A 12,500-nucleotide genomic window follows, 5' to 3' on the forward strand; every position below is an offset into this window, starting at 1 on the left:
CCATCCATCCATGCATTCATTAATTAATTTCCCACCTCAACAATTCATGTATCCATAGCATCACTGCCATGTCTGTGTGACATCAGGACTGTATCACAGGACTGACATATCGGAACAAAGTTGTGACTGGCATGCAGTCTTTGTTTGAGAGTTTGAATTCCCATTGGTCAGACACGTGGAGCCATTATCAAAACCAACCAATCAGATCGTATTGCCCATGCAGTATCACAATCACCACCAGCTAGAGTGTGTGATTCTGTCATCACTATGACAACAGTCCCACATGAGTGTGATAGGGGAATCAAACGCCAGTGCTCTGACAGAACACACCACACCACCTGTGAACTCATGCTCAGGGTCTGACTGTGCGTGTGTGTGTGTGTGTGTGTGTGTGTGTGTGTGTGTGTGCGTGTGTGTGTGCACTGTGAATCATTCAGAGAGGAACAGAGGGAAAAGGGTGCTGAACCAGTGAAAACCAGTAATGATAACATCAAGGCATAAAGAAACTTCACTCCAAAATCACTCCAAAAATTCACTCAAAATGTCCAAGCCACCTGAAAGGACGTCCCTGCACAGACCTAAATGTTTGGTCTACAAATAAGAAATACAAGATGCATTTAAGTGTATCTGAACAACACACACACACCACCACCACCCATGATACAAAAATTGAACTATCAAAATATTTCACACAAAAGACTTTTCCTTCACACCACTACTAAGCACTGCAAGGACAACACACTGTAAGAATCAAAAGAGGGGGAACTAAACTATAAACTACTTGTCTCTAGAACTTTCTTTACACATTTCTACTAAGACTAGTTTAGTCACTGCCCACACGTTGGTTGAAGATCTATTTTTTTGGGGTGCGTAGACGAGGGAGGCGGCGGAGGGGACACTCACTTTCTCCTTCTCGGGGGGTTAGTAAAGGGCTACAGTTAATTGCATTGGCTTCCTCAGGGACAACACTGGACATCCGGGCCTTTTCAGGTTTCCAATAGCCTGCGTTGCAAAGGAGGGTCAACAGGTTTACACTTCAACAGCTCGACAGGGAATCGCCTTGGCGCTAGCACAGGCATGCACACGGAAGCGAATGCTTTGTACTGCACGGACATGGAGGCGCATGCTTGCTTGCTACGGCATGGACACGCAAGCACATGCGCATGCTTGGCACACGGTACGGACACGATCATGCAGCGTTCGTCAGGCTCGCACATGCAGACGTGACAGCAGAGGATTCTGGGTACAGATCTAGCTCCGGACTAGGGTCAGATCAGCGTCAAATTAGGTCCATGTCAGAGCCAGACCTCTTCCAGACTTCTAGACGCTATGACCTAATAAAGGCTAGCTACTGAAACATGCAAACATGCAGAACAAAATATACTCATAAACATGGTGATATTACATTTAACTTCAAATAAGAAATGCATTAACACTTGCACCTACGCTTACTCTATGTAGTACTTCAAATGCTATGCTTGCTTTAAAATCCCACCTGGTCTAACAAATAATGAGCATGAGGCTCTGAGACGCCCTGGGGATGTTGGGCTATTCTAATGACCACAGTGTCTCGGTGGCGTTTAGCGTGCGTTTAAATGCATGTTAATGGAGCCGAGCCTGAAACTGCGTTAGGAAGCCTGGGCAGCAGAGAAACACACAGCTGGAGATTAGCCATGGGCAGAGAGCCTGGGCAAACACAGGCCTGTGTGTGTGTGTGTGTGTGTGTGTGTGTGTGTGTGTGTGTGTGTGTGTATGTCTGTGTGTGACTGTGTGTGTGTGTAGGTGTGTGTGTGTGTGTGTGTGTGTTTGCGTGTGAGTAGGTGTGTGAGTGTGTGTGTGTGTGACTGTGTGTGAGAGTGTGTGTGTATGTCTGTGTGTGACTGTGTGTGTGTGTAGGCGTGTGTGTGTGTGTGTGTGTGTGTGTGAGAGAGAGAGAGAGAGAGAGAGTAGGTGTGTGAGTGTGTGTATGTGTGTGTGTATTTGTGTGTGTGACTGTGTGTGTAGGTGTGTAGGTATGTGTGTGTGTGTGTGTGTGTGTGTCTGTGTGTGTGTGTGTGTGTGTGTGTGTGTGTGTGTGTGTACACGCTTAAAGCCTGTTATTGAGCAGACAGCAGCTCAGCAGTAACACAGGCCTGCCACCACAAACCCGTCATCAGCAGAGATGTGTTCAGCCCCTACAGTTCACAAGCACTGGTTACAGAAGCACTGTGGTGAGAGACTACACCAGCAAGCACGCGCGCACATACACATACACACACACACACATACCTACACACACAGTCACACACACACACATACACACGGATCACACACATACAGATGGCAGACACACACAAACACTCACACATAGAGGTGGCACACATTCACACACAAACAAACACATATTTAATGACAAACATACACACGCATACACACAGCCCTGTGATGTACACACAAATATAAACGCACAAACACATCAAGCTAAAGACAGACAGACAGACACACACCCACACCCACACAAAAGCACAAAAGACTGTGGAGGAACAGCCATGCAGGGCCACCGGGTGTAGCTCACCTCTCCTCTTCAGGGATTCAGCAATCAGTGCCGAGATATGGATATAACACATGGCAGCCTAGAGAAAGAGAGAAAGAGAGAGAGGAGAGAGAGAGAGAGAGAGAAAGGAGAGAGAGAGAGAGAGAGACAGGAGAGGAAACCTCAAACATATGTAATATACACTGTTGTCATTTTATAGCATAAGTGGTTCCCCAGAAGCTGGAAGATCCTTCAGATCATGTGACTAGAGACCCATTTAGGCTGCTCCTGACCACTATAACCATGAAACCGGACACCTCATTCCTGCCGTAGACAGTGTGTTCCTGGACAGCGTCAGCCCTGTCTCCAGTCTCCAGGCAGTATGACCCTTGTGGGTTGCCGTACCTCTGACAGATCTCAGCTATCCTACACACCCAACCTTTAAATGTCTCTCCTCTCTCCAGTCTACAGCATGTGGTATGACCCTTGTGGGTTGCCGTACCTCGGAGAGGTCTCCGTTGCGCACGTGGATCTTGGCCATGCTCTCGAGCCAGGTGCGGCGCAGCTCAGGTGTGCTGGCGTAGGAGTTGGCCAGGCTGTACTGCAGGTCCACCAGCATCTCGGGGTCCTTCTCGTGCTCCTTCATCTGAGACGTGGCCATCAGCACCGTGCGGATCCGCTTGGTCAGGTCCTTCACCTCCGCGGGGAACGACGTGTTCTGCAGAGAGGAGAGAAGAGAGGAGAGAGAGAATTAGAAAAGGGGAGAAGATGAGAGGAAGAGGAGAGAGGAGAGGAGAAAGGAGGAGAGGATGGGTAGAATGGAGAGAAGAGGAGAGGAGAGGAAGAGGAGAGAGGAGGGGTGGAATGGAGGAGAGGATGGGTAGAATGGAGAGGAGAGGAAGAGGGGAAAGGATGGGTGGAATGGAGAGAAGAGGAGAGGAAGAGAGGAGAGGAAGAGGAGAGGAGAAAGGAGGAGAGGATGGGTAGAATGGAGAGGAGAGGAAGAGGGGAAAGGATGGGTGGAATGGAGAGAAGAGGAGAGGAGAGGAAGAGGAGAGAGGATGGGTGGAATGGAGAGAAGAGGAGTAAGGAGGAGAGGAGAAAGGAGGAGAGGATGGGTAGAATGGAGAGGAGAGGAAGAGGGGAAAGGATGGGTGGAATGGAGAGAAGAGGAGAGGAAGAGAGGAGAGGATGGGTGGAATGGAGAGGAGAGGAGAGGAGAGGAGAGGAGAGGAGAGGAAGAGGAGAGGAGAAAAAAGGAGAGGATTGGTAGAATGGAGATGAGCGGAAAGGATGGGTGGAATGGAGCGGAGCAGGGCAGAAGAGGGTAGAGGAGTAGGAGGAGTGGAGAGGATGAGAAGAGCAGAGGAAAGGAGGAGTGGAGAGGAGGAGAAAAGGGGGGGGTGAGGAGAGGAGGAAGAAAGAAGAAGAGAGAATAAAGATGAAGGGGCGGAAAAGGCAAAGGGGAGAGGATTCATACTTCTTTTCAACACTCAACATAAGCCATGTAGACGCATAGCTATGACTAACTGACTCAACCACATGCAGCAGTACTTAAAGATCTCTCAGTGAAGAAGTTCTGGATATTATGAGGAAGAGAAGACACAGAACATAAAGAAAAACTAAAGTAAAGATGAGTGAAAGCAGAGTGTATGTGGTTCACCTTGAGGGGGACGTCCCCGTTGGAGAAGTTGTTGATGATGGCCAGAGACTGCTGGAAGCGCGAGCCTCCGATGCCCCCGTCTGCAATCAGCTGACTGACCGCTTTGATCACCTGAGGGACACACGGACAGGAAGACAGATACACATGAAATCTAAATCTGAAAAGTGCAAACACACACACACACACACACACACATCCTGATACGCACCTGCAGGTGTGAGCGCACGATGGACTTGCCCTTGGTGAACACATACACACACACACACACACACACAAGTGCAAACACACACACACACACATATCCTGATACGCACCTGCAGGTGTGAGCGCACGATGGACTTGCCCTTGGTGAAGTCAAAGTTCTTGCGCATGAAGAAGTAGAGCAGGGCGGAGGCCTCGGTCTGGGAGCTGCAGGAGCGGTGATTGCAGCACTTCAGGATCTCATAGCACAGGCAGCCACACATGTCCGCTTTTCCCTGGAAGAATGCCGACGGGAACTACACACACACACAGGGAGAAACAGAGAGGGGGGAGAGATGGAGGGAGAGAGAGAGAGAGAGAGAGAGACCAGAAAGAAGTAGAAATAAGAGAATGAGAAAAAATAAGAGAATGAGAGAAATTAATGAGAAAAGGGATGACATTAGAACACGAGCTACTACACTATACAGCACAATAAATGAATTAAAAAATACAGTACAGTGTATAGAAAATGCAGAAACGCTACAGGATTGAGGTACGTTGGGGGATAAATTAATTTCGAATTATCTCTTAAAGGTGCTATAAGCGATGTAACACAGTTTCTAAGCTAAAACATTTTTGTCACATACAGCTAACCTCACCTCAACATTCGCTAGCTGCCTGTGCCCCGAATACACTGTAAAAAAACGCGGTCTCCATGGTCAGCCTAGGCTCCAAAAACAGCCACAAACCAACATGGGCCAACCTTGCCCATAAAAACATAACAAACTGTTCCAGCAAATCACCGGCGAGATGTGTGTTTGGGAGAGTTTCAATTGCACAGGAGGGAGGGGGAGGGAGTAGCGAGCTAGCTCTCTGTTTTGTTTGAACGTCAACAGAAGGTACGTTACCCTGCATCGCTTATAGCACCTTTAATAATCTCTCTATGTGTTTATCGTGAGCCATCTGGCACTGCAGTGCAGCAGAGCCCTCATATAAACCAGGTGATGTTCAGCGCACAAAGGCGTTTACAGCGGTGCTGACGTCGCCCACCTTCTGGATGAAGAGACGCAGCGCGGCGAAGACGTGTCTGAGCGTGGTGGTGGACTGGTTGATCTGGAAGAAGAGCAGGTAGGTGTCGAACACCTTCTTCATCAGTGAGTTCTGGCCCTCCTCATGCTGAAGCTGCTTCTGTTGGACCAGGGGTGGAAAAAAAAAATATGTATGTGCACCCACGAACACACACACACACACACACACACACACACACACACACACACACACAGTTCTGCCCTGGTCTGACACAGTTAAGTATGTTCTCTGGATCAGTTCCAGTCAACTGTCGTACATATAGTATCCACCAGGGGGAAGCAAAGCACTATCCTGCTGTTAGGAAATCTCTACTCTGCTTTGTGCTGTAAAATGATACTAACACACTCAACCCATGCTCAAGACCACACAGAAAGAAGAAGAAGAAGAAGAAGAAGAAGAAGAAGAAGAAGAAGAAGAAGAAGAAGAAGAAAAGTCCACATTTACCTCAACAAATCAGCTGAATGTAAAGGTTTATGACATGATGTAAGTCAATTCAGACTTACTGAGGGTAAGTAGAAGATGGCCAACTCACCTTGTGATGTTGAACAAACAGACCCAGCACGTCCAGAACAGTCAGGGCCACCTCAGTGGAGAGGTTCGCCTCAATGTCCATGGGGGTCAGGACATCACCCTCAGGGATATCTAACACACAAACACACACACACACACACACACACACACACACACACACACACACACACACACACACACATAAAATAAATCCAGTAGAGCATTAGAATATTGCTTGAAACATAAAGACAACTGGCTCATTAACTCAGATGGCTGATATGGGGAAAAAAACAATTTGCAAACAATAACACAAACAATAGTTATAACGAGGAAGCGTGGGCCACAGAAATATCACTAATGATCTATGTGCATGTAAACTGAGGGTTCTCTGAGCTGTCTTTACCTGACTCCATCATCTGCAGGAGTTTGGGGTTGGTGAGGGCGTTCTTTCCCCTGATGATGGGCATAGTCTGGGAGCGGGCATGCCTGTGCCCATCCTGCCCAGACTGCATCCTGGGTAACAGAACATCCATGGGCAACGTGATTAAACAATTCATGGTACAGAAGGAAAACAAAAATTAGCAACGCCTCTGTCAAGCTGCTTCTCTGGTTCACCTTCCTTTAATTAAACTGCATGTTTTATTTTCCAGTTCAAGTTCAAGTTCAGACCACTTCGAGCCAACATTAGCTGGAGGTTAAATCTATACAGGTTAACCTTATTAAAGCAGGGTCTGACATATAGCACAGTGCATGTAGTGGTATCACAAAGACACAAAGTCAGAGTACACAAACAGGAAATAAGGGAGGGGGGCATGCTGGGATACAAAATGGCCACCAAACAGTCACATGACACACTTGCACTGGATGTATGTAGACTGTGGGGACAGGAGGCTCTACCACCACCAACATGAACTACACAATGATGAGCTGTTGGGGGGGTGGGGGGCTCACAAATACGAATGAGTGTATAGTGTGTGTGTGTGTGTGTGTGTGTGTGTGTACAGTACTGTGGCCATTTGTAGTTGAATCTAGGGAGCATGGCGCACGCATACATTGTATGTGAGGTCATTTGCACTAAAAGGTCATTTTTGGTCGATTGCACCAAAATCTAGAGACAGATTGTTCTTTGATTAGGTGTTTTAAAACCTGTGGATGTTGTGGATATTAACACCATAATCTAGGAGATATTTCAAGACCAACCCCACCCTTACACCCTTTACAGCAATTAATTTCAGATATAAACAGGAGAGCTGTTCAATTCCTTGTGCTGTGGGTATATATCATTTTCCCACAGTGACCAATCAACAATCTATTTAGCATTACAGATGGCTGCTGGCAGTCGTAAACGCGTCACATGTTGTACCCAAGATTCGTAATGGCCCTTCTTCACGGTACCGCATGCGCTGCCAGTAGCCTAAACCATCTATTCTTGATGTATCAACTGACTTTAATGGATCGCTTTCAGACCCAAGCCTGAGACAGCCATCTTGCTAACAATATCTGAGACGGCCATCCAGCTAACGTTACCTGAGACGGCCATCTTGCTAACAATATCTGAGACGGCCATCTTGCTAACGTTACCTGAGACGGCCATCTTGCTAACAATATCTGAGACGGCCATCTTGCTAACAATATCTGAGACGGCCATCTTGCTAACAGTATCTGAGACGGCCATCTTGCTAACAGTATCTGAGACGGCCATCTTGCTAACAATATCTGAGACGGCCATCTTGCTAACGTTACCTGAGACGGCCATCTTGCTAAAGTTACCTGAGACGGCCATCTTGCTAACGTTACCTGACACAGCCATCCAGCTTATGCTACCTGAGATGGCCATCCAGGTGAGTTCATGTTTCACTCAGACTCAAATTAAAATAACCAGCTCTCCGTTTCAGTAGCACTAGTTATAGCCCTCTAAGAGATAATAAACAGGGCAACTTTTAGAGCAATGCTGCCTCGCAAATGACTGACAGATGTTATTTGGACACTTTTCTGCTGACATTGGACATCACATTTTCATCTGGAGAATTGGAAACAGCAAGTAACTTGTCACGATTATCTGGAACCGGTCATTTGATTGCCCAGCAATATTGCTTAAAGTCACCCGATGTATCATCACTCTTACAGGGAAGCTACACCAGGCACGTAACTGAAGCATTGCGTTCGCGACGCGTAAAATCCATTTTAGAAGAATGGTCTTGATGTATTTTCTTCGAATGTACGCACTGCTATCACGTCTGGTGTAGCTACTTCCATTGATTATAGCGGAAGCTAATTGTTGCAGGAGACGCAACGCGAGCGGAAACTTCAGTTACGTGCCTGGTGTAGCTTAGCCCTTACAATGTGATGTCTGACTACTAGAGCATAAGGCTTATGACTGATAGAATCTAGCCTACAGCAATCCAGCTTCTAAACGTATCACACCCCCTGGTTAAGGAGTGAGCCAATGGCAGTCAGTGGGCGGGCATTTACCATTGTGGGAGGAGTCCTGAGGACTGGTGGGAGGTGCTAGAGCCCTTCAGGGTGCCATTGTTCTGGGTGGCCTGAGCCAGCTTTACAGCTGCCGCTAGCTTCCTGTTCAACAACGAGCCAATCACAGCAGGGGTTATTCTAGGCGTTACCTCCACTGTCATCATCACCATCATCGTCCTCAGCACACGCATCATGTACAAACATCGGGAGACAGGCTTCAAGTGAACTGGAAGGCTAGGGTCAGCAGTGTCAGTGATTGAGTTGTCTTAACGTTCAGATCCTGAAAAGTTAGTTCCATTAGAAGGTATACCAACTGGCTGAAAGGGTAGATAGATAGATAGATAGATAGATAGATAGATAGATAGATAGATACTTTATTGATCCCCAGGGGAAATTCAAGAGTAAGTGATGTGATGTTTATTAGCAGATCTTTTTGGCTGCATATTGATGCCTCAGGAAAGAAATTTCAGGCTCCGGGTTTAGAAGGAGCTATAGGCCCCATTAACACCAGATATGGGCTAGAGCTCTTTCAGTTATCTAATCTCTGTGGAGCAGACTTAGGGACAGTTTCCCATACACAGATTAAGCATAGATCAAAAGCTCTTTTTGAGAAGAAACCATCATTGCCATCCTCTTTCAGTTTAGGACTAGGCTTAATCATTGTATGGGAATCCAACCCTTAACACAAGATTAGTTATTTAGAATGTTTTGTGACTGACTAACACTGTAGGTATTAGGCCTGTCAGGATAACTATTTTTGCTGAACAATATTTTGTCCTAAATATTGTTATAAATAGTATTATTGTCATTTTACACCATTTTATGCTAACTGCACAATAATGCAAGTACAAGGTCTCTCTCCACCTACAGTGGCTGATAACTAAACTGAACTAAAGTAAGTCGCTATGTATTTTAGCAAGTTTTCAACCACTGGCTCTGGTCAAGAGAAAACATATAAACTGCGCTCATTATTCTTATTGCTAATTATATTTTCAGCAAAAATTATGTTATCGACAGTAACTTAATAACATCATTATCGTGACAGGCCTTTTAGGTAAAATCTCTATCGTTGCCATCAAGGCAAGTAGTCTCTTTTCCGAATATGCATAAAAAGCTGACATGTTAGGGAGTGTTAGCAGAGAGTGTTTGCTAGCTGACATAATATTGGCAACAGGAAGCTATATGAGACAGCCAATTATCCTGATTAAATGCAGATGCTTTGTCTTTTGGGTTGGGTCAGTCTAAATGGTGTTGTGACTGAGGTCGGTGAGTGAGTGTTTGTCATGTTCAGGCTAAGGATGAGGGAGGGTGAGAAAGAGAGACACATGTTATGGTTCACAATGACAACTTCAATGAAGCAGAGAGAAATACAGTCAGGGATGCACAACTTTACACACATCAAAATACACACACAAATAGACAGATAAACGTTCACACACACACAAACGTACACATGCACACACACACACATGTATGCACCCACCCACCCACACACACACACACACACACACACACACACACGTATGCACGCACACACACACACACACACTCACACACACACACAAACACAAACACTCTGATGCAGGAGGGCTGGTTAACATCACTGGAACTGTCACAGTTCTCTCACGCCAAACGGGAGCATTGTTTTTAAAAGGGTCAATGCCACACATTAGGGAGTACAGCCATTAGGACGTCAATACGGGAAGTGAGCACTGGTCAGGCTGACACAAAAAACAGAGGCTACAAAGTCCACACTGGACTGGGACAAAGTTCACACCGGACTGGGACAAACACAACGGCACAATGCATAGATGCTAAATCGGCACCAAAGCGTGCAGACTCCTGACAGCACAGATCTGGCACTGACAGTCAGCTGCAGTCTTTGACCTAGTCATTACAATCCGCGACTGTGAGCCAAGCTAAATGGATCAACATCAACAGTGTCCTTTCCCCTTCTGGGCAGCTGAAACTGTAGGCCGATAACAGAACTCTCAGGAGAGGATTTGACCAAAACCTGGCCCTGATGCGGCCCTAATTTGGCCCTGATCTGGCCTTGATGTGGCCCATATCTCCTGCAGTGTCTATGAGCACTACACTGAGGGCTGACAGCTGAAGGTGAGAGGAGAGCGAGCGGGAGGCTGTGCTGCTGGAGTCTAGTTAAGAGGCTTCACACAGTAGAGGATCTGGCCCTGATGTGGCCCTGATGCGGCCCTTATCTAGTCCATGAGAGCGCTGGTTTGAGAGCAAGTGAGAGGCTGTGCTGCTGGAGTCTAGTTAAATGGCTTCACACAGGAGAGGATGTGGCCCTGATGTGGCCCTGATGCGGCCCTTAACTGGTCCATGAGAGCGCTGGTTTGAGAGCGAGCGGGAGGCTGTGCTGCTGGAGTCTAGTTAAATGGCTTCACACAGGAGAGAGATGCTGAGCGCAAGTCATCAAAACACACCCACCCAGCCAGACACCCAGCCACCCGCCCGCACGTACGCACAAGGTTCACTCCAGGATCAAAGCACCACGCTTTCATACCGCCCAGAGCAGAGAGAGGGAGGGAGGGAGGGAGAGAGAGAGAGAGAGAGAGAGAGAGAGAGAGGGAAAGAGAGATGGAGAGAGAGAGTGGGGGCGAGGAGGAGAGGAGGGTATGCAAATCCTGCCTGGGTTTGTATTAGGGCTGCATGTTCAGCAGAGGGCCCTGCTTGTCTGGGGAGAGAGCCTGACACCCGCTTACACTATGCAATCCCTATGATCACATGCACTCTCTCTCTCTCTCGCTCTTACACACACACACACACACACACACACACACACACACACACACACACACACACACACTAATCCAGGTCTTCTTACCATGCACACAGAGTAGGGATAATTTAATTAGCAACAAGGAATTAAAGATATCTAGCAGAAAGCAGACACACACACACACAGACACACTACAGGCTTATTACTAGCTTTTCCACGCAGACATGTGCCCCAAAACCCCATTCTGCAGACAGTGTGTGTGTGTGTGTGTGTGTGTGTGTGTGTGTGTGTGTGTGTGTGTGTATGTGTGTGAGAGAGAGAGAGAGAGTGTGAGTGTGAGTGTGTGTGTGTGTGACTCAGACTTGGTGATTCAGCTTGTCTGTTCTCTTCAGACAAAGAGAAGAGCCTGAAGACGATCCTCCACAAAGCAGACACCAGACGACACAGAGCTCTCACACACACACACACACACACACACACACACACACACACATACACACACACACAGAGGGAGAGAGAGATAAAAACGCGGCCCCATATAAAAACATGCCAAAAGGAGCAACAGCAACACCCATCTTCAGTCTGTTCCGCTCTCCCTTTAACCATCCGTCTGTTTCTCTCTCTCTCTCTCTCTCTCTTTCCCTCTCTCTCTCTCTCTCTCTCTCTCTCTCTCCCCATCTCTCTCCTCTCATCTCCTTACAGGCATACCAATCTCTAGATAATTCCTTTCCCGCAACCTCTTTTTTTAATTAAAAAAACAGAGAAATGTAGCTTTTTTCAGTTCTGCTATCTTAGTTGGTTTTCCGTCTGGTGGGTGTGGATATGTCTCTGTGTGCTCTTGCCTGTGCACTTCATCAGGGCATGAGTGTGAGAGCATTTATGTAGGAGCATGCACATCAACACTCTCTGCTGTGGATATGCTAAACATACCCGCGTTAACCTGACTGTCATTACTAATCAGCTAACACATCCAGTTATTACACATTTACAGCAGTGTGTGTCATCACTCAACATAACTCACGCACACACACACACACACACACGTTTTGTGCGCACACACACACACACACACACACACACACGTTTCGTGCACACACACACACACACACACACGTTTCGTGCACACACACACACACGTTTCGTGCACACACACACACACACACACACACACGTTTCGGGCACACAACACACACACACACACACACACACACACACACACACACGTTTCGTGCACACACACACACACACCCACACACACACACACATGCACACATGACATGACATGCACACATATAAACACATACAAACACAAACGCAGTAAGTTAAGGCTGAGG

At 47.0% G+C, this 12,500-nt stretch overlaps 1 protein-coding gene across 1 annotated transcript in view; it reads right to left on the bottom strand.

Annotated features, from left to right (window-relative positions):
• Positions 1 to 12,500, bottom strand: part of dock10 (dedicator of cytokinesis 10) — a 95,807-nt gene that overhangs the window by 11,456 nt on the left and 71,851 nt on the right. The window contains 9 exon segments of the mRNA XM_042064176.1: positions 904 to 1,002; positions 2,555 to 2,612; positions 3,015 to 3,230; positions 4,176 to 4,286; positions 4,490 to 4,672; positions 5,406 to 5,543; positions 5,977 to 6,086; positions 6,358 to 6,467; positions 8,427 to 8,528. Coding sequence (XP_041920110.1) covers positions 904 to 1,002; positions 2,555 to 2,612; positions 3,015 to 3,230; positions 4,176 to 4,286; positions 4,490 to 4,672; positions 5,406 to 5,543; positions 5,977 to 6,086; positions 6,358 to 6,467; positions 8,427 to 8,528 — 1,127 coding nt within the window.

The sequence above is a fragment of the Alosa sapidissima genome, chromosome 15 (genome assembly GCF_018492685.1).
Source record: "Alosa sapidissima isolate fAloSap1 chromosome 15, fAloSap1.pri, whole genome shotgun sequence".
Taxonomy (NCBI): Eukaryota; Metazoa; Chordata; class Actinopteri; order Clupeiformes; family Clupeidae; genus Alosa; species Alosa sapidissima.